Source organism: Myodes glareolus, chromosome 7, assembly GCF_982192425.1.
Source record: "Myodes glareolus chromosome 7, mMyoGla1.1, whole genome shotgun sequence".
NCBI lineage: Eukaryota > Metazoa > Chordata > Mammalia > Rodentia > Cricetidae > Myodes > Myodes glareolus.
The window spans coordinates 63,218,661-63,241,655 of NC_142032.1; the positions used below are offsets into that span (position 1 = coordinate 63,218,661).

At 46.1% G+C, this 22,995-nt stretch overlaps 2 protein-coding genes across 2 annotated transcripts; one reads left to right on the forward strand and one right to left on the reverse strand.

The window, feature by feature from the left end:
* Positions 1-7,699: 7,699 nt before the first annotated feature.
* On the forward strand, positions 7,700-9,143 carry LOC125415971 (cytochrome c oxidase subunit 8B, mitochondrial-like). The gene is made up of 2 exons (XM_048458592.3): positions 7,700-7,891; positions 9,000-9,143. Exons 1-2 carry the CDS (start codon positions 7,781-7,783, stop codon positions 9,099-9,101), a joined length of 213 nt encoding a protein of 70 aa, XP_048314549.1. The 5' UTR covers positions 7,700-7,780; the 3' UTR covers positions 9,102-9,143.
* Positions 9,144-9,394: 251 nt separating this feature from the next.
* On the reverse strand, positions 9,395-22,687 carry Psmd13 (proteasome 26S subunit, non-ATPase 13). The gene is made up of 13 exons (XM_048458590.3): positions 22,510-22,687; positions 21,349-21,427; positions 18,780-18,814; positions 18,640-18,695; positions 18,368-18,411; positions 18,103-18,189; positions 15,650-15,821; positions 14,685-14,764; positions 14,474-14,599; positions 11,934-11,996; positions 10,583-10,663; positions 10,374-10,490; positions 9,395-9,850 (listed from the first exon to the last, which is right to left on the reverse strand). Exons 1-13 carry the CDS (start codon positions 22,602-22,604, stop codon positions 9,755-9,757), a joined length of 1,131 nt encoding a protein of 376 aa, XP_048314547.1. The 5' UTR covers positions 22,605-22,687; the 3' UTR covers positions 9,395-9,754.
* Between the last annotated feature and the right edge of the window lie 308 nt (positions 22,688-22,995).

A 22,995-nucleotide genomic window follows, 5' to 3' on the forward strand; every position in this document is an offset into this window, starting at 1 on the left:
TATGAGTATGACTGTTTGACCTATATGTATATATGTGTATCACATGTGTACTGGCTGCCCGCCAGAGGCCAGATCTCCTGGAACTAGAGTTGCAGGTGGTTGTGAGCCACCGTGAGGGTGCTGGGTATGCACCCTGAGTCCTCTGTAAGAGCAACAAGGGCTCTTATCCATGTAGCCATTTCTGCAGGCCAAAATGCAGACATGTTGAGTCTTATAAGGAGTGACTGTATTTATCAGCATTAAATAATACATATGAAATAAGAAATTAAGTATTTTAGGAGCTTATTATGAACCCCCCATATATATATTTGTTGGTCTAATTCTGTCCATGTTCAAGCCTGCCTCAGTCTTTTAGAATTTTCTTAGAACTGTACTCACTAAAGCCATGGTATAATCTGGGGAAACTGGCATCTGGTAAAAGCCACAGTTTTTAGAGTTTAGGAATGCAAGCATTTGTAGTTTCATTAACTTCAGAGTATTCCTTTGCAGTCATCTCTTCTTACATCTGATATTTCTGATGCTTTGTAAGCTGCCCATGTTTTGCTGATTTAGATATTAATCTTATCCAAAAATATCCCAAGGACATCCTTAGAATAATAATGCTTGAATGAATGTCTAACACATAAATGAATCATCACACCATGTAATTTTTTTTCCTTGCTTGCTTTTTGCATTGCTGGGCATTCAGGATGGCACTCTGCACACAATGGGGTAAAGTGTTAGTTATGGGAGAGGTGTCAACTGCAGGAAAACCCTGTTTTTCACAGCTTATCTGTATATCTAAAATCTTCTTTAAAAACAAAACAAAAACCAAAATCCACCCAAAACAGGCCGGGTAGTGAACACCTTAGTCTCAATACTTGGGAGGCAGAGTGGATCTCTGAGTTCCAGGACAGCCAGGGCTACACAGAGAAACCCTGCCTCGAAAAACAAAACAAAACAAAACAAAACCCAACAACTTTTTAAGACCCCAGAGAGATCTGAGCATGAAGGATTTGCTTGCTCGTCTTGATCTAGGAGCACCAGCTGGAGCCACACATGGATGGGCTGTGCACTGAGGGTCTCAAACAGCCTTAGCCGTGAGCACCATTTGTCAACAGCCTGCCAGAAAATGGGGCTCAGACTAGTCCTTCAATAACAAGAGCTCCTTCTGGAAGCAGAGCTGGGAAGAGGACCTCAGGCATAGGAGAACACAGCCTGGCTGACCCTGTGAAATCACCTGGTGAGACGCAGGGAAGGACCCAGTTTACCTGGACTTGGTTCTGAGCCACAGATGCAGAGATTTCGATAAGCACAGTTTCCAGTTGCCAGGTTTGTGGCCGCTTGCTGCACGGGGACTGATGCCCCCGGTATGACAGGCATGCATGATCTTAGAAGAGAGAATGCTCCCTGTTGTAGTACATGTGACACCGTTTACTATGACAGACAGATTGGAGGATCGGCGACTTTTCGTGGCAGAGTGAAAGGGCAGAAAAGCTACCCTTTTTTATGACTCAGTTTCTCTAACTGTGTCAGTTTGGTCAAGAGTCTGCAGGGCTGTGGAACCAGCAGAAGGAAGAGCAGGAGGAGGAAGGGAGGGGAAAAGGAGAGGGAGGTGGATTTTAGAAATTGGATTCCTTGGTTATGGGGCTTGGAGGACCCAGCACATGATGGGAAGCTGGTAGGGACAGACCCTGGCAGAGCCAGCTTTGCACAGGAACCCAAAGCTGTTGGGAGGCAGAATTCTTTCTTGCTCAAGGTAAGTCAGGCTGGATTTTGTTTTTGTGCCTTCAACTGACCACAAGGCTCGTTCATACTATGTGAGGTCATTTGCGTCACCAAAGTCCACCCCGCTTGCCTGTTATTGTCATTACAAAAACAGTCTCGAAGAGCCTAGTAGCCTAGTAGCTGGATTTCAGAGTCCAGCCAAATCGACACATAAAGTTAACCATTACATTAGCAAAACATTGGGGGTTTTGAAACTCTGCAGTCAGGTCCATAGGGCAAATCCCCGTGAAGAGAGCTTGAGTCAGCTTGTCTTCCACGGAAGGAGATCATAGCATGGATGTACAAGGGTCAGAAGCTCTGTGCTGAAAAGAACCCTGTTGGGCTAGTGACCACTGTAAATAAATTCCCCAGAGACAGAAGAAGGCTGCCAGCGCCAGTTCATTAACCACACTTCAGCAGTAGAGGGAAACTACAGAGTCTAAGAGTCGTCCTTGAACTCACTCTGTAGATAGGGCTAGCCTCGAACCCAGAGATCATCCAACCTCTGCCTCCTGAGTGCTGGAATTAAAGGCATATGCACCACCAATACCACCTGGCTTTTTTTTTTCCTTTTCTTTCTTTTCTTTCTTTCTTTCTTTTACTTTTTAATGTTTGATTTTAATTTTTAAAAGTTATTTATTTACTGGGGGAGGGCTGCACAAGCCATAGCGTGCCTGTGGAGGTCAGAGAATAGTTGTGGAGTCTGTGTCCTCCTTCTACGCTGTAAGTGGTAGGGACTGAACTCAGGTCACTAGGCTGACCCATCTTGCTGGTTACTGTTTACTATTTTCGAAACAGGATCTTATGCATCCTAGGTTGGCTTTTGTGCTCTCTACGTAACTGAGAATGGCCTTGAACCTACGATCCTCCTGACTGTACCTCCCTGATATTGCGATGACTATCACTATGCCAGGTTGATGTGGTGCTGGGTGGGGATGACATTCAGGGCTTCTGATATGAAAGCACTCAACCAATTGATGCTGCCTCCCCACCCCGTGAAGGCTCATTTGATGGTGGGGGTTCCTGCATGAGCTTTCAGCTGATTCTTCAATGGCATGGCGTCTTGGTTGTTCAGGCTGCACCAGGTCGGGCTCCTACCTGGATGGATGGCTGGGTGGACATTTGACTTTGCTGAGTGTATCAGTCACTTTTCTTGTTGAGTTGACAAAATGTCTGACAAAAACTACTTAGGGAAGGCTGTGCTTGTTTGGGCTCACGGTTTGAAGGTCTATCACAATGGGGAGGCATGGCAACAAGAACACGAGGCAGCTGGTTATATTAAATCCAGTCAGGGGGACTGGAGAGATGGCTCAGAGATTAAGAATACTGGTTGCTCTTCCAGAGGTCCTGAGTTCAATTCCCAGCAACCACATGGTGGTCCACAACCATCTGTAATGAGATCTGGTGTCCTGGTACACATGCGGGTAGAACACTGTATACATAATAAATAAATAAAATCTTAAAAAAAAAACAACCCAATCCAGTCAGGAAGCAGAGAGAGAAGAACACTGATGCTCAGCTGGCCCCTCCTCCTTCAGTCAGCACACGGGATGGTGCTGCCCATATTCAAGGTAGGTCTTCCTCTTCACTCAAACCTTTCTGGAAACATCCATGTCTTAGTTGGGGCTTCTATTGCTGTGAAGAGACACCATGATCATGACAACTCTTTTTTTTTTCCTCAAAGTTTATTAAAATATAAAAGTCTCCATTTCCGCCCCTTCATGACAACTCTTATAAAGGAAAACATTTAATTGGGGTGGCTTACATTTCAGAGGGGCAGCCCATTATCATCATGGTAGGACATGGCGGCACGCATGCAGGACATGGTGCTGGGAAGCAGCTGAGAGTCCTTCATCTTGCAGACACCAGGAAGTGATCTGAATGTCACATTGAGCGTGGCTTGAGCATATATGAGACCCCAAAGCCCACCTCCACAGTGACTCACTTCCTCCAACAAATCCATACCTCTTAATAGTGCCACTCCCTTTGGGAGTCATTTTCTTAAAACAAAAAATAAAATAAAAAAAACCACACCACAATCCACATAGACAAACCCACCAGAGTATGTCTCTATGGTGATTCTAAATCCAGTCAATAAGATCAACCTTCACATTTTTACACAGTGGATTGTCATCTTGAGGCTTGCTGACTATGCAAGGCAGCTTGGGTCACCAAGATTCAAACATCTGAGGGTCTGAGCCTTTTCATGAACGAGTAGAAACTGTGGTCTCATCACCCTAAGAGAGACTGAAGCCAGGGCTTGTTAGGGATTTCTCTCTGTGGTCTTGTTCTGAGGCAGCAGGGACCATACTCTGAGGTTAGCTCAGCATCCACCCTTTCTAGAGCAGCATCCAACACACACACACACACACACACACACCCAAAAAAGCTACACCCTCTCTAAGGTCTCTCATCTGTTTTTCGTAATTCTAGCAAATATGCCAAGCATTCAGTGGGATAATGACTTTGAAGATAAAAGAAAAGATGGAGTCTTACCTGGGCAAGCCTTTAATATTTCTGAACATGGCTGACTTATTATGAATAAGTGTGAAGCACCAAGTATTTACTGGTTTTTAATTATGTACTGAAGTGCATGCCTCCACATGGCCTTTTGCCATGTATGTGTGGGCACCCACTCTGTGGGTGGCTGTGCATATACAGAGGCCGGAAGATGACTTTAGACCCCTTCAACTGGAGTTACAGGCGATCGTGGGATGCGAGGCTTGTTATATGGGATCTGAACCCCACTACTTGTGATTGTGCAGCAAGTGTTTCTAACCAGAGCCATCTCTCCAGCCCAAATCATCCCATTTTTTTCTGTGACATGAAAATGGTGATGTGAAATGTGCAACAAACCTCCAGGCCTATAATAAATCTATCTGCTCTAAATGCCTCCAGCCTGCTATGTCAAAAGCTGGTCTGTCCCAGAGTACGAGAATCCCCTCGAGCTGGTTTCCAGGTACTGCTGGCTCAGAAACCACACCCTGGGAACATGTTTAATGAGCTATAAATAGAAGCCCAATGTAAAGCGCAAGAGAAGGGTCCTATCAGTGACCTCTGGGCACCTGGTCGATAAAGCATCTCTGACAGCTCAGGGAACACTTGCTCACTCTCTGTTCATTAAGTTCCCCAGCAGTTCCTGCACTTCTAAGTCTTGACACAGGGTGGCGCCCTGTGTCCACCCTTATCCACTCAGATCTGTGGTCCTGCAGGCAGAGGTGACCTTCAGTTTCACTGCGAGTTCAGGCTGTAGGTCTTCTCACACTTCTGAACTCACGGACAGGACCAGGGCAGTGTCACATGCATAGGTTGTGTGTTTGAACACCGCCTAAAGACTTGAGCAGAAGGGTAATTTGTCCGCCAGACACCCGGAGAGACACTCATGTTCAGGCCAAGCCAGGGTAGGCTGGCCTGTAATGAGACTTCTCAACGCCTGTTTTCTTGGCAGTTCTACCCAGCCTTCATCTCTATCCTATACTGCACTCGGCTGTCTTCCCCTGCTCCTGGTAACACTGTTTTCTTTAAGTAAAAGGGGGACCAGGAAGGAGGGGTAACTGCTTCCCTACTGGAGTAGCAGGATAGAGCCTACGTCAGTGGAGGAATAACGAGGGTTGGATTGTGCTTGGAAAGTTCTGGAAGGTCACAAAGTCTAGGGAAGTGTGGGAAGGGAGTGGAGGGCTATAGCTGGTGTGGCCCCTGGGCTCTAGGGGGCGGGGGGGACTCTCTTGATTGTAACTCTGAGAAGGGTGGTATGAGGCAGGTCTAGGGCAGTCTTGAGAGCTGAGGACAGTCCTGCCAATGGCCAGCCAGAAAATGGCCCAGGCCCCAGTAGCAGAGATGGGGGACCTCTGCCAGAAGCTGGTCCATGACAGGTTAGGGACAGGTCTTATTTGTAAAAGAAGAAGAAATACCAGTGAGAGGGTGAGTCTCGGAACAAACTGCTCAGGTTCACTACCTTATCCAAGACTGGACCCCAAGGCTATAATTAAAGGTTTAGGCGGAAGGGATTACTCCAGACTAGGGGAGGAACCCCCTACCCCCAGCCTGAGGCTGGAATCTGGAGCCCAGTGCTGGTGGGAGGGAGTAATATTCAGGACACCTCCCCACCTAAGCCCTCCCTCTGACCTCCTGGGACTTGGCTCCTTGCTGAAGACTGAACTGGGCCTACAGGTGGCGGTTACAGAAGTGTCCCAAGTACACAGCAAATGTGGTTTCCAGGAAAAGAATAACAAGTTAAGTTCCTGGTGCAGCAGAGTCACTGAATGCTCAGTGACCATGGGTCCCATCTTGGGCTTGGGCTCACACCAATAGTGTCTGAAAGCAACCAAGGATCAAACACTGAGCTGTGGCCTTGATCAGCTGTGACAATATCCTGGACCTTCTGATAATGGGGCATTTCCCCTGAAGATGACCCAGCTTTGTATCCCCAATCTAGCTCAGTGCCTGGCACGTCACGGACACATCATCCATCCTTACATCTCCTTGCCCAGCGGACTACCCATCACTTACCCATCCATCCCCATTGCCTAACACTGGCCGAACAAATCTGCCAAGCTGAAAACTGCTCTAGGCTCTCAAGTCCGTAGAGAACACCGAGTCCTTACCCTCAGGACACTTCTGCTTCAGTCAGAGGAACACACAGTGGAGCAAGATACACTTCAGGTGCCATGTGCACGAAACCTCGTTACCTGAGCAGATATGTGAGAATAGGAAAAGAGGGTCCCGTGAAAGGCACTGGTGTGTGTTGGCAGTGTTGTGTACATCACTCGGGCCTGGGGGGCTGTGGAGGAGGGAGTGCATTGAGCCCGGAGCAGAATGTAGAGCACAGGCAGTAATGACAGCTGCTTTACAAGAATTGTCTGAGATAATGTACAGAGGTCAAAGTAGAGATGGGAAGATGGGGAGCCGATCTCCTGGGGATGTGGTGCTACAAGGGGGCTGGAAGCGAGTGTGAACTCCAGACAGAAGGGGCTGCTGTTGGGGAAGAACATTTGAGGGCCACAGAACTTGGCCCTGAGGCAGGGAGAGCCAACCCGGATGACGACTGAGAAGCTGGCAGTGCTACAGCAGATTGGTCCAGGGTGTCTGAACAGATCAGACGGAGACTGAAGAGCTTGGGGTTAGCCAGAGGTCAGGAAGAGACTAAATGAGATGGGAGGAAAACCAGCAACCAAGCACAGCAAGGCTGGGGTGGTGCTGGAAACCGGCCCTTTGCATTTGGCAGGCGTCAGGTAGGATAAGAGGAGGGACTTGCCCCTCCTCCGCCTGGGGACAGACATGGCTCCTGCCCACAGTTGGCACTCAGCAGGTGCCTGCTCTTTGTTCTACTTCTGCTCCTTTGCAGCACGACTGTGAGGCCATTTACCAAGCTCCCTGTAGGAACTCCCCGGCAGTGCCTCAACCTCCAGTGAACAGACTCAGGACAGTAGGGCTGCTGGTTCAGTGTACCATGAGGATAGCAAGCCCAGTGGCTCACCCAGGAACATGTCACAGAACTTCAACACAGGGTCTGTGTGTTACTGTTCGGCTGATACCCCAAGATCTTTTGTTGCTGCCTTGTTTTGAGACAGGATTTCTCTGTGTAGCACTGGGTGTCCTGCTCTGTAGATCAGGCTGACCTCGAACTCGGAGATCCACCTGCCTCTGCCTCCCAAGTGCTGGGATTAAAGGCGTGCACTACCATGCCTGGCTGATACCCCAAGATATAAGGTTTATTTTAAAGTATGCTACATTTCTTGCATGTTAATTCCTGGGCCTATCCCATTAAGATCTTCTTCTGCAAAGAAGCTAATCTTGTTCACAAGGGCCCATGCCATATCCCTACATTTTGAGGGGCTCACAGCATGATCGCAGAGCAGGATGGTTCTCGCCCAGCTACTGACAGGCATCCTTTCTGCCAAGTCTTGTGACAGGAGACAGCTGCAGTTGCCCAGCCCAGCTATAAAAAGCCCCAACTGCCTAAGTGAGCAGAGGACGTGCAGCGGACACCCAGGGTACCTCTTTGGGGCCAAGGAAGGAGCGCAGCCTGAGAATCATGCCAAGGCTCCCCCCTGTTCTGAAGCTACTCCAAGCTTCTGTGAAGTCTACAGTGGTTCCCAAAGCCCATATCTCTGCCAAAATAGCCAAAGCCCCCACTTCCGCTACGGTGAGTAACTTCTAAGGTAGCATTTCCTGGGTTTCGGGGTGACAGGGAAGATTGAGGTGATAATGAAGGGGTGGCTGTGGTGCTAGGTATCAGGGTCTGAATGCCAAGAGGGGGCCTGGCACCACTGCTTGTGGCCAGGCTCTCAAAGGGCTACAAATGGCAGGGTGGGTACTTTCCTCAGGCCTCACATACCTTTGGCCAAGGTCAACAGTGACAGACCTACGGGGCACAGAATTGAAGTGGGTGCAGGGCTTGGATCGGGGTGTGTACTCCACTGTTACAGGAAAAGGTGGGGTGCTCTGAGGGTGAAACTAGATGGCAGCATACCCAACAGAGTCCCACATATGAAGTGTGTCGGTCTGAGGTATGAATTAATCTAAGAACCAGGCCATTTGATCACAGGCATACAGCTATGACACGGTCCAAACTAAGATTGCTATTCTATGCCAGATTTGCTTAAATTCAGGGCGCCGGCCTTGTTTCGTAGGGAAACTCAGTGCCATGCCATTGATGCCGCAGAATCTGTTTTGCTAAGTAAAGCTACTGAGAACACAGGGCTCCCTAATGGGGTCACCACTGCACACATTGGACACCCATGTGGGGCAAGTGTCTGACCTCACCCAGTTTGCCTTCTGAATGGGACTGCGTTCACAGAAAAGCCCTGTGCTTGTTTATAACAACGGGAACCTTTATTGTTCTACTATTCTGCACAGCACCCTGGAACATAGGGCTGTGATCAGGGGGCCGAGTGAACCTTTGCCTTGCTGGCAGCTGCTGTAGCTGTGCAGGATCTTGGGCTCTTGGGCCCAAGGCTGTTTCTCCCGGTGTCTGAGGTCATTCTCCCCAGCAAGGACTAGAGGCTGCCAAGCTCACTGACGCAGCAGAGCCTGCTCACTCACAGGACTGCCGAGCGACACAGAAGGCAAATGGGGACTATGGCTGGCTAACCAAGAGAGAGGAAAAGGCCAGTGATCTCTAGCAATGGGGACGCTTCTAGCTGAGGCAGAAGGCCCACACTGCAGGGCTCCAAGGACAGGGAAGTTTCCCTGCCCAATGGCCAGGCCCAGGCCTTCTAATGGTCAGTGGAATCATGTTTGTCTTTCCACAGGAGCAGGCTATGGGGATCGTGGTCATATTCGTCGGCCTCTTGGTTCCTGCAGGATGGGTCTTATCTCACTTGGAAAGCTATAAGAAAAGCTCCACAGCATAAAGTGGCAGAGCCCTGAAAGATTAAACTCTTCCATCTACCTACTGCTTGTGTTGATTGTGCTTGCTCCTTAGACCGTCCAGTGCCCCATGACGCCAGGTGGCAAGTGTGAAGCATGTGTGTGAGAAAGCCCGGGCTGCGAAACGGATCGAATGCCTCCCTGTCTGACAATAAACACACACTTCCTTGGTGACAACCTTGTGCACTGTAGGGCAGGAGTGAGGTTAATCCTTATCAACCCACTGGCTTCTTCAGGCACAGAATTGCCCAAGAAGCTAAGTCCCAAAACAGAAGAATCAGCAGAACAAAGCAAAGGCATTTATTATAGGAGCATTCTCAGACGACGCTGGAAAAGGTCCATTCAAGTGGATTTGGGTGGAGACTACTCTGTCTCCATTCCCATTCCTGCCCTTCCTCATCATCTAGGCCTGGGTCCCCCTCCCACCCCTTGCAGGTTACAAAACACCCTACACAGGAGCCTTCTCCAAGTAAACAAAGACCCCTCAATGAAAGATCTCAGTTTTAATAGCAAAAACAGTTCCGACTCCTAGCAGGATCCCAAACTCCATGCCAATTCAATACAGATCTCTGCTGATGGTTTCAGGGGCCACAGAAAAGCCTTGCAAGGTGAGGCAGGGTCTGCGGACACTGGGTCACTAGGTGAGGATGTCCTGAGCCTGGTGTTCCACCAGCATCTCCATGCTCTTCACGTCAGTGCACCACAGCTCCAGACGGTCCTTCATCCCCCTGATCTAAAGGCAAACCAGATCACATGGGTGTCAGGCTGGAAGGGAGTCACAGGCCCTGTGTGGTAGTGCTAAATCCCAGTTCTTTTTGGGGTAACACTAAGGGCAATAGAGCTGAAGGGGGAGGTGTGTGATAGGTCACCGTGCCAATTCTTATCACAAGAACATTCTAAAAACTCACATGAAAGGAAAGGAATGGAGGAAATCACAGGATCAAATGTCCAGAAAATATGAGTAAGGATAAGGGATTAAGTCACAGACCAGGAACACATCTCATCAGAGTACCAATTTTGAGATTAGAAGGCCTCATGGGCACAGTCAGCACTGTTGTCAGAGTAAGCCTCTAAATGCAGGGTTTAGACCCCGGGTGTGCACGACCTGGGTCTCTGCAGCAGTAATCCCATCTGCAGTACCTTGTGTGGAATACTGTCTTCTTCCGAAATGGCTAAATGGCTTCTGTTCACATAAAACTAAGACGGCACTGGATAACCCAAGTCCACAAAGGTGAGCAGGAGTTCAGTCCCCTTACCTGCTGCAAATCCAGCACGCGGGGCTGCACCCAGGTCATATGAACCCGCTTGTCCACCTCGTCTATGCTGCCTCTCACCAGTCCCACTGAGAGCGCCTTCATCACCAGCAACTCCACCTGAGCAAGGGGCTTACATGAGTCCTCGCCAAGGCCAGACTTCTGCCTTGGGTAGCTCTGCTGCTATGATACCCCAAGTCCAAGAACTATACCTTGTTCACAGTGATTTTGGCACTTTTGGCAATTTCTTCAAAAGTTAGTTGTCTGTGGTTGGCAGGTCGTGTGAAAGTCATCTGAAAAACAAAACCATTTTTCTAAGCAAAAGTGGTCAGAGAATTGTTTGTAAAGTTTTTTTTTTTTTTTTTTTTTTTTTTTTTTGGTCAAAAGCTGAAAGTTGTTCTGTGGGCATGGTTGTATATGCCTTTAATCCCAGTACTCAGAAGGCAGAGATATGTAGATCTCTGTAAGCTGAGATCAGTCTGGTCTACACAGCAAATTCCAGGTGGGGTCAGGGTGACATAATGAGAACCTGGACTTAAAAAAAAAACAAACAAAAAAAAACCTCTGGGGCTGGAGAGATGGCTCAGAGGTTAAGAGAACTGATTGCTATTCCGGAGGTCCTAAGTTCAATTACCAGCAACCACATGATGGCTCACAACCATCTGTAATGAGATCTGGTGCCCAGAACACTCTATATATAATAAATAAATTTTTTTTTAAAAAAAAGACGGGAACCTGTGAGCTGGGGTGGAGGGCTTTGAAGTGTATTTTACAGGTACTTGTGAGTAGGGACTGAGGAGCCTAGAAGCTAGCATAGACCATCTTACGCTAAAAGGCACCACAGGCATGTGTAATGGAAGACAGAAGTCCCTTTAAAAACAAATCTCCGAAAATATAGACCATCTTATCAGCCCCATACTCAAGTACTCAAGTTTTCCTAACCTCACGTCCACTACAAACAAGTTGTAAATGCTTAGAGGTTAAGGGAAAAAGCAAACTGTAAAGGAATCTTTGACAAGAACAAATGTGCATTCCTTGACCAGGTAGTTGAGGCCACCAGGTCCTTTGTACAGGGACCACTTCAGGAAACTGGAAATACACACTGCAATTCTACCAGATACTCACATTCTATCAGAGAAAACAGAAAAGTACACGGACAGAAAGGGCGTGTCACAAGAGACAGTGGCTTCAGGGTCAATGGGCAGGGACGACTTATGAAGTGTCAAGGGAGCCTGTCTGAGACAAACTCACAGGCCAGGGAGATGATCCAGTGGGTAAAGGCGCTGGCTGTCAAGCCTGACAACCCACAATTCGACACTCAGGAGAGAAGTGACTGCTGTGAGCTGGTCTCTGACCCCTCCCCCACAGAGAATAAACAACAATGGCAACAAAAAACCCTAAGATCCAAATTCAAACTTAGATGAGCAGAGGCAAAAATGAAGACACAGGTTAGGAGCAGAGTCACGAGGAGAACACTACTTAGGAGAGGCAGGCAGCTCACAGGCCTAGCGAGCTCACGGGCCTGTCAAGTATTCCGGACAGGGATCCCGGGGTGCTTCTTACCTCCATAAGGCACAACAACTGGATCTTCCTCAGAAGCTGGGCCTCGTTGGCTGCTAAGTCAGGCTGGGAAGTACAGAAAGACAGAAACATGGGTTCTGAAACTCTACTATGGTTCAAACAAAAGAAAATATTTTACATTGTGGGTAGCTGAGGCTCACTGATTGTTCCAAGTGATACTAAATCCCTGTCTCAGAGAATTTGAAGAAGAAACTGACTCATGGGCATATACTCAGAAATATACGAAACAGGATTTACATTGATGTTGCAAACACCATGAGCAGGAACCTCAAGACTCTTGGTGGAGGCACCTCCAGCAAAGAACAAGTCTTGTGTCTTGAGAGGTTCTGGGTGGTACTGCATGTTGGTCAGCACAACGAAAACAGTCTGCTGAAAGTACCTACGAACTAGTGGCTTGTGCTGAGTCAAAAGAGCCAGTGGTTAATTCACAACAGAAAATCTTACTGCAGTGAGAACTAGAACACATTCTTTACCAAGGCTGCAGCTGGCATGATGTTATACCTATGGTTCCAACACTTTAGAACTGAGGCAGGAAGATTCCTGATCCTAGGAGTTTAAGACAAACCACAACAATATGAAGAGACAATGTCTCAGAAATAAAAAACAAAAACGGGCTGGAGAGATGGCTCAGAGGTTAAGAGCACTGACTGTTCTTCCAGAGGTTCTGAGTTCAATTCCCGGCAACCACATGGTGGCTCACAACTACCTGTAATAAGATCTGGTGCCCTCTTCTTGCCTGCATGAACACATGCAATAATACATAATTAATAAATAATTCTAAAAAAAAAAAAAAAAAGGTCATATTCTGCCAAGGAAAGTCCCAGTAGGGACATCTCTGTAGACATTCCCCTGAATCTTTTTTCTTCTTATACATTGCTACAGCAAGTCAGTCTGTCTGTCTTTTTTTTTTTTGAGATGGGGGACTCATTCACTATGTTGCCTTGGCTGGTCTTTGACTCCTATGACTCCTAGTCTCAAGGTCTCAAGTGACCCTCTGACCTCAGTGGACTAGAGGCATGAACCACAGTACCTGGCTCCACCTTCCTTTGTGGGTGGCTCATTTTGCTGACATGTGAGCCCACTGCAGCGAAGTCTCACTGGACCCAGTACTTTCTGTCTTCTCAGTCCCTTCACTCCTACGCACCCTACTCTATTACACATACATTTTACAAGTTTTTTTTTAATTGAATATTAGGAAAGCCCAAAGTTTCAGGGAAGTACAAGAAGAACATAACTGTGGCTCCTACCATACTTGATATTTTAGAAATATTTACTTTTAGTAATTTCATTTTAAAAGAGATGTGACCAGGCTGAGAGAAGGCTCAGAGAGTAGAGTGTCTGTCATGTGAACAAGAGGATTGGACTTCAGATATTCAGAACCCAAGTAAATCCAGGTGGGCTACCAGGTGGCATGGCTGCTCACCTGGAACTCCAGCCTGCATAAGCAGAGACAGGAGATCTTCAGAACAAACTGGTTAGCAAGACTAGCCATATAGGCAAGTTCTGGCTCAACTAATAGACTCAACTGTAGAATATTGGTTTATCTATGTAAAGATGTGTTGCTATTTTACCTTGCCTGCCTAATTGGTTTAATAAAAAGCTGAATGGTCAATAGTGAGGGAGGAGATATAGGTGGGACTTCCGGGCAGGGAGAGTCAATAGGAAGAGGAATTTAGGCTCAGAAGAAGAAAAAACAAAAGAAACACCAGGGACCAGCTAGCCAGACAAAGAAGAAGCAGGAAAAGTAGGACACATGGAACAAAAGGAAGGTAAAAGTCTCGAGGCAAAGTGTAGATGAATAGGAACAGGTTAATTATTGTAAAAGAGATAGCGGGACAAGCTTAAGCTAAGGTAGAGCATTCATAATTAATAATATGTCTCCATGTCTTTATTTGGGAGCTGGTTGACAGCCCAAAGAAAATTCTAGCCACACCTCATCTAAGTGAATAAGGTGGAATGTGGCTGAGAAAGACTCCTTTCTTTCAACTTTGTGTTCCACATGCATTTACACAAATATGTGAACATATACGAACACATATGAATGCACACTACACACACATATATGATTAAGAAAAATGCAAAATAATGAAACAAAATAAAACAGGTTTGACTTACTGTTAAGCACCTTTGGCTAATTACTACTACTTATCTTGGCTTTATTCAGTGTCTGTCTCTGCTCTGTTCTTGTGTCCCTGGAGACAGCTGCTCATGCTGGCCACACACACTTTTCACTTCAACAACTGTGCTGAGTTTTCTTTCCCTCTGTTCCCCCTGCATCTCTTTACTCATTCAAAATCACACAGACACCACGTCCCTTGGGAGGCCCATAATGCAGCTTACCCAGCACACACATTGTGCCTCTCATGAGTGACCCTGACCTCTAATGCCCTGTTTCTGGAAGATTAAGCCTGGCCTGCTCATGTCCTGTCTATGCCTAGATCCTCCTGGGTATCTGGTGTGTGTAGAGAAGAGGCTTACGGAATCCTTTTTGAAAGAAAAACACAGGGGTACATGAAACCTACCTGCTGGCCCCAGGCAGACTTCAGGGTCTGGAACCTATCTACATCACCACTATTGAAAGCATACAGAGTGTCAATTAGCCACTGCCGGTCAGTGCTCCTCAGTGACTCCAGCACAGGGTGCATGAGCTGTGGGGACAGAGACAGTAAGCTGACACAAAGTCAGACTTTCTTTTCCCCACACCGCTAAGGAATCTGTGCCAGGCCAACTTACAAGCTCTCCGAAGTTAAAAACTCCCTCTCCAAGAAGTCCAGCAAGCCCCAACGTGAAGGCTCTTTCCTGCTGCTCTGACACTACAAAATGACACGTCAGTCACATCCCAGTCCTGTCTGGCCTTATAAAACTCACATAACAAAGAATAGAAAGCATTATCAGAATGGGTCTAACACCAAACCGCAGTATAAGCTACCTCTTCAAAAGTGCTAGAATACAGGTTATACTAGGAACTACGTATTTGTAATTTTGTGGAAATACCACTCATTTAAAATTGCGATATGCGATCTATCTACCGTTCAGTTTGTAGTACTTACTGGGGTAGTAAGAGTCTTTACCCTCACAGCTGTCTCATAACACTCTGCAGTTCTTTAGATGGAATGAGACTGCTTTCTCGTTTCTTGGCTAAAGTAGTTGTTTTTCTAATATATTTCTGCTTAGAGATAGCAATCAAAGTTTTATCAGCATTTTCAGGAGTTGCCAGTCTCCTTACCACCAACATCAAATTCAAGAAAATGTTGAAAATTTCTTCCAAACACACTCTCCTTTTATTTTCACCAAAATTCTCTGACTACTTTTCCTTCCATTCTCAGATTTCCAAAAGACTCTGTAATTTATTCCCACAGTGTGAAGTACTCCTTTTAGTGCAAAGGTCTCAGCTGTAGGGATTCCGTATACCCTCCACCCTGTAGAGGGTTGGAGAGGCACACCACTACAATTCCTATAGGATCTGACTTAGCTTCTAAGATGGACCTACAGAAGAGTGAAGGGACTGGGAAAGATGGGCTTGGATGGGATTTAAATCAACACCAGAGAACATATGATGTAAAATCGAGAATTACACAAAGCTTTCCGCTTTAAAAGTGATTGTACACCTGAGAGAGCTGAGCCCTCTTTAGTACCTCACAGCTGCGATGCTCAGTCATGGACCCCTGAGTGCTGAGAAGTGTGAGGGTCCTGTGTACCTGGCAGATCCTTGATGTCGACACAGCCCAGAAACCGTAGAGCATCTTTATAGTAGGACGCATGGTTTCCGATTGTTTGATAGTATTTACTGGAGAGGTCATAGAAACGACTGTGAACTGATGTCACCCCAGGGAGATTGTTGAGCATCTCTTCAACATCTTCAATGGTTTCCTACACACAAGAAGGAAAATCGCCTTTCAGCTTAAAAGATCTTTAAAGTGACACAAAAATAAAGTCTAAGCTGCCAGGGCAAAGACTGGTAACATCAGTAAGACTGACTACAAAAATGAAAACTTTGGTTCATCCAAAACACAGAAGAAAATACGAAGGCAAGCTGTAGACTGGTAAAGATATTCACAGGCTATGTAACTCCATACCCTATAGGGATAACTAGCAAGAAGATGTGAAGGACACAGTAGACACACAGCAAGACAGCAACAGGCAATTAAGGGAAGCAGAGATGGGAGTGGGGTGGTGTAAACCACCAGCAACTGAGAAATGCAAAATTAAACCACCTGACCTCCACTGGGTTATGAAGAATTAAATAGCGTGAAAATATCAAAAGCTGCAAAGAGGGAGTTTCAGAGGGGCCTGTAAGGTTTAGTAGAACACCTCACACTACCATCTTCAGACACACACCCAGGGGACTGGCCAATCACAGAGAGACCAAGTAAGAAATGCTAACATGAACAGCACTTGTAATGAAATAAATGGCTCAAGTTCCTTTACAGGAGAATAGATACATACGCTATAAAACACGTATACAATGGGATGGCACACAGAGGTAAAAATGAACGGCCTACACATACCAACTCACGAACCTGGCTATGGAAGACCAAGATATTTATATGTATCTCCAATTAATTTATCCACTTGAGAAAATCTAGAATCACCCAGAAGACAACCTCTAAGCATGTCTGTGAGGAACTTTCTAGATTAGGGCAACTGAGGCAGGAAGACCCACCCTAAATGTTGGCACCATTCCAAGAGCAGCGGTCTTGGACTGAAAACAATGAAGGAATTGCTGAGCATCAGCTTTTCTCTGTTTCCCGACTGCAGATCAATGTAACCAATCACTTCTTGGTCCTGCAGCCAAGTTTTCCCTGCTACAAATTGTAAGACAAAATGAACTTCCATTCCTTAAGTTCCTTCTTGTTAGTTATGTCGTCATAGCAACAAGAACAGTAACTGGTGCACACGGGTGAGATGGGCCTGCTGGGGGACTAGCACAGACACAGGACATGTGGTCTGTCTGTGTGCTGGTCTCCGGGACTGGCTGAAGTCCAAGAATGCCATCCAGCACCCCTCACTGTGTCACAGCTTTCGATGTGCCTTAAATACCTCAAGCAAATGTAGTACGATGCCTGTGATCTGGGACGAGGAAGCAACAAGTGAGTACTTTTTAGGCCAATGAAAACATAAACACGTTCAACCACCACTTCCACTACTTTTGCTAACATGGTTACCAAAATGAAAACAAACTTGGTTTTGCACTCGCAGTCTGGAGATACACACGTGACTACCACATGTCCGTTACATTAGTCTCACTGCCACCTCTATCATGCCTGTCTCACAAACTGGACAAAACTAAAAACAGCACAAATGGAATCAAAGAGATGGCACAGCCATTGAGAGCACTTGCTGCTCTTGCAGAGGACCCAGCTGCAGTTCCTGGCACCCACATGGCAGCTATCATTCCAGTTCTAGAGGACGCAATGTTCTCCTTCAGGCCTCCATTGGCACGGCATGCACGTGATGTACAGACATACATGCAGACACAGACACAGACACAGACACACACAGACACACAGACACACACACACACACACTCCATTGGCACGGCATGCACGTGATGTACAGACATACATGCAGACACAGACACACACACACACACACACACACACACACACAGAGATCTCTCTTTCTCTCTTTTTTCCCCCGGCTTTTTTGAGACAGGGTTTTTCTGTAGCTTTGGAGCCTGTCCTGGAACTAGCTTTTGTAGACCAGGCTGGCCTCAAACTCACAGAGATCCATCTGCCTTTGCCTCCTGAATGCTGGGATTAAAGGTGTGTGCTACCACTGTCTGGCTAAATCTCTTTCTTTTAAAGGCATAAATATAGACAGGAAACTTCAACAACACAAGAGGAAGAAAGAGAACAGGGAAACATATCGCCTGCCATGACGAAAGTCCACAGGCTTTACACAACTGAGACCACGAGGAGTCCTGACTAGATGGACAGCCACAGGGAGTAAAAGTCCTCTCAGCAACTTAACCTTAAGTCGGAAAACAAAACAGAACAAAACAAAAGCAAAACAAAACAATCAACGAAACGGGTAGAGCATATAAAAGGGGGCAACGAGTAAACAGTGGGAAATGTAGGTCAGAATATGAGAGTTCTTTTCCCCCTGTAACGGTCAAAGAGGAAGAAGATACATATTACTGTGTTCTCACCTTTGTAGCCTGTAGATCCCCGATGTTTAGTTTCAGAGCTCCGATAGCCGTTTTACACAGGATCACTGCTTCATCACTACTTTTAACCTGAAGAGATTAAAAAAAAAAAAAAAAAAAGAAAGTAAAGGAAAAGGGAACCCCAGAAATTGTAAAGCGAGTTGCTCCTTGGCACTGACTTGAGACCAGGAATGTGACTTCTACAGAAGTAGACATACATTACAAATCACATATATATCAGAAAATGCCTTTCAAACTTCATATTCACCTTCTCACGAGTCTTTTCCAGGAAAGTAAGAGCCACATTAGGATCTAGAATAGAAACACGAACAAAGTCAGACCTACCAACAGCAGATTTTTACCAGTTAAGACATCTTTAGGCAAGAAAACAGTGACATTTCTTTCTCAAGTGCACCGATGCTGGCCTGGGACTATGTGACTCAGGATGTCATCACTGCTCAGTCAGTACTGGCAACTCAGTGGGCATCACTAACCCTGGCCAATTTGGTATTCTCTATTATGAAACAAATAGAGGCTTACCGGTCATCTGTCTAACCACATGAAGAATTATTTCTACCAGGGACAAAGGGTTTACCCTGAAATAAAAATCACCAGTTTTTGAGTGTTAAAACCACTAATGTATTCATTTTCAAAGTAAAAAACTGACAAAAGGGGATTACCTGTGTTCAAATTCACTGATGAAGTTTTCATAAAGCTGCGAACCAAAGACGGAGAATTAGTACAGAGAGAGCTTCACTCTGCGAAACAGACTCTGAAAACTACTTCTGGTTAGAGCTGCAGCACTGAGACTGTCAGGTGCAAGTGTGCAAACCACAATGCCCGTCACAGAGAACACACCGCCCAAACCTCTGCTGAATGATGGAAGAATGAACCATCTCAGGGCTTATTTGAGTCCACATAAATGATCACCAATGAATTATTGAAGAAAACCAGAGCTCCTAGCTTTGAGACTCATAACACTGGTCTATAAGAGTCTCCTAAACAGCCAGGTGGGTGGTGGTGGCGCATGACTTTAATGCTAGTACTCGGGAGGCAGAGGCAGTCAGATCTTTGTGAGTTTGAAGCCAGCCTGGTCTACAGAGCTAGTTCCAGGTCACCCAGAGCTACAAAGAGAGACTCTGTTTTAAAAAAATGAAACAATAAAAATAAAATAAAATAAATCAGGGGTTGGAGAGATAGTTTAGCAGTTAAGAACACTGGGGCTCATCCAAAGGTCCTAAGTTCAATTCCCAACAACCACATGGTGGCTCATAACCACCTATAGTGGGATCTGATGCCTTTCTCTGGCATAAAGTCATATACGTAGATAAAGCACTCATTTACATAAACAAATCTTTAAAACGATCTCCTAAATATCAATTCCTAGATTGTTCCTCCAAGGTGCTCCAGTACAGAAGCTGCACCAGGGTGAATGTTCCTAATCAAACAGATTAGAGTTCCTTCAGATTTCAGAAGGTTCTAGGCCTTCAATAGGCCTGCGCTACCATTTCCTAGCCACTCAGCCACACGTGACCCCTCAGACACTAGGCCAGTACTACAGACACACCATGTAAGGCAAATGCCAAGGTTCAGGATGCTCCTGGACTACTGGAGAAGACAAAACAAACGAACGATAACATTCTTAGTTTAAGAAACACAGAAAAGGACTGGAGAAGTGGCTCAGTGGTTAAGAGCCCTTGTTGCTGTTGCAGAGAGCCTGGGTTCAGGTCTCACTACCCACATGATGGTTCATAACCATATGTAACACTAGACTAGAAAAGGATAAATATGCACCACTATGATATAGAATATGCAATGTATCTGATTTATCATTTCCCCACATGATCTGAGAGACAGAACACCCAGCAAAATCTTTAGGATTACAAGCGACTGCAAATTCTTAAGGGTGATAAAATGTCAAACTGATAAATAAAAATCCTAAGAACATCTTAAGCCCCAGGAGATGAGGTAGCGAGTGGTAAGCTTCATTATAAATAATATAATGTATCCAGGAGTAAGAACTCAAGCTACGAGTCAGCTAACTACCCCTTTCAAAATCAGATGACGGCAGGACAGAGTTCAGAAAAGAGGCTTCTGGAGAGAAAATTCAGGGGTATTCTAACAATGCATCTAATGTGGCATGGGAAAGAGTGTGCATTTCTATATCTTTCTGAGGATAAAATTAGAAAAGTGCGCTATTACAGAGACAGCATATCATGCAGGCTCCCTCCAACTCCCTCACCTTCAACTGAGGACATTCTCTTTTCTATACTACCCGGGACAGAAATCTCTGAGCAAGTGGAACCAGTGTGCATGGACAGGCTGGGAGAACTGGGAAGTGAGGGGAGCTGTTTAAATGGTACCTTTCCTTACTAATCTTGCTGTGTAAGCCAGGCTAGTCTTGAACAACTGATCTTCCAGCTTCAAGTTTCGAAGTGCTGGGATTACAGGTATGCCACCATCCAGGTTCGATTTTGCTTGTTTGTTTGTTTGTTGGTGGTGTTATGTGAGGCTCAGAGGGCCTTTGTTTGTTTGTTTGTTGGCAGTGTTATTATGTAAGGTTCACATACTAAACACATACTCCCATTGAGCCATGTTCCCAGCTCTAGTCTACATCTTTAGAAACCAGAAAGTCTGTTTTCAATGTGGTGATTTATTAGCCATGACCTCTGGTGATTCATCTATGTCTGCTATTGCATTAAAAAGAGACAGTGATAACAACACTGTCTCAGTGCTGTCATAGAGGGCATAGTGCTTACAAGCGTCCGTGGCACAAAGTGATTGCTGAAAAGATGCAGCCTACTGTGACCATTACAAAGGCCATCCTTTTTCTTTAAAAGTTCAGGAGTAGAGCCAGGCACGGTAGCACATGCTTTTTAATGCCAGCACTTGGAAGGCCAAGGAGGTTGACTGTGAATTTGATTCCAGTCTGGTCTACACAGCAAGTTCCTGGTGGGTCAGAGCCTATCTCAAACAAACAAACAAACAGAAAATAATAAGCAGGCGCGGAGAGATGGCCCAGAGATAGTTAAGAGCATTTTGAGGCCTCAAATCAGGTTCTTAGCACCTATACCAGTTGGCTCACACTGCCTGCAACTCCAGACCCATGAGATCCCTTCTGGCCTCCTCGGGCATCTACACACATATTGCGCTCTCTCTTTCTCTCCCCCTCCGACACACACTAAAGTTAAAAAAAAAAAGTCTTTGAGTATGCTCAACATAATCTGACCTAGTATGGCAAGTCATTACCTTAATGAGACCATCTCCTTGGGCAAAGCACGGGTCCTGTACAAAATCAAGCACCTGAAGTGTGAGCTGATGCCACAACCTAAAAAAATAAAAAGTGCTTCAGACACATAAACTACTAGGAAGTAACCGATACCATCAGCTTTGATGGTCCCCATCAAGTATTATTGAGGACCCACTTCACAGTACAGTAATTAAAGCATGTGCCAATTAATTCAAGTACATTTCTTAACTCTGTTACCCTTGGTCACTTATCCTAAGACTCGGTTTCTTAGGTAACAATGGAGAACATCTTTTGAGACTGCCTCAGCACTCATTTTGAGTGTCAACTGGGAGAATTTTGCAATGCTACAGCTATATTTTGAACTCTGTGCTCCCTTACTTATTAGCTGAATATCTCATGAAGGAATAGAAAACTGATCTTCGGTCTCCTCATCTGAGGATGAGATGAAGGATGAAATAAGCCAATAAAGTATGTCAATAGATACATCTTTAGGACACCGACATAGCACATTTCACACAATGACTAAAGGCTAATATTTAATAGTGTAGATAAAGTGCTTTGAAACATACAAAATGCTACCCACCAAACACTGAAAAATTTCTCGTGAAAACACTAATAGTAGAAAACTGCTGAACACCGTCAAAACACATGAGTGTTTGTGTAGAATGGATCTCCAGGAAAGGTGTTTCTTCATGAAACGCTCTAGATCAATGTCAGCAATTTGTAACTGTTCTGAAGTTCATCCTGTTTCTAATCAAACGCAAACACTAAGATCTCTCCACTGGCAAAAAGGTCAATGGGAAATATAACAGAAAACAGAGGCAGTGGTGGATGAATCAACGATTCTAGAATCAAGAAGAAATTACAGGCGGTAGACAATCACACCGTGGTTTAGTACAAATTACCAGGGCCCGTGTCTCAAATGGGGTGGCATCTTAGCCTCAAAACTATTTGCTTGCCTGAATTAAAAGCTAGCATTCACAGGCCAGCTCGAGCCCCTTTAGTTAAGACCATACAGAAGACAAAACCTGTCACAGCCAGTAAGTTTATGGAAAGCAGGGAGTCTAGATTCAGAACCCTGGCAACAGATGTTCCTTTGGCTGTCGCCCCTTTCAGGCGCTCCTAGCGCCCTCTCCCTCCCGTCCACCCTCAGAGCTCACTTCTTCGTGTACAGCTCCTCCAAACGGTGCCAAATGGCGGCCTGGCCCGGCCCGGAGCTCTGGCTCTGTTGTAAGAAGGCCGGAACATCCTTCATGATTGCAGAGAACTGGGAACAGAAAACACCAAATAGTCTGAACCGGCGGGGATGGCGGACGGAAGTGCTCGCTCACTTCCGGCACCGCGCCGCGCGGGGCATGCCGGGAGCGTCCCAGTAGCCCGGCTGGTAGCGGTCGTCAAGGTAACCGCGTTCTCGGCTTCGGCCAAATTTCTCCCACGTATTAGGCCCTGCCCTTGAGGTGTTAAAGAGTAGAGCTGCCTGGGGACAGCTGGTCACCGAGTGGTCACGTGGCCTCAAGCCTTCAGACGTGGGTCCTCTCAAACAGGGATGGAGTCTGGCTAGGACTAGGTGTGATGAAATTCCTGACCGCGGTCAGCGCTCAGAGAGCACAAGTTACCACCCTCCCGGTCAAGAGGGTCAAGCGCAG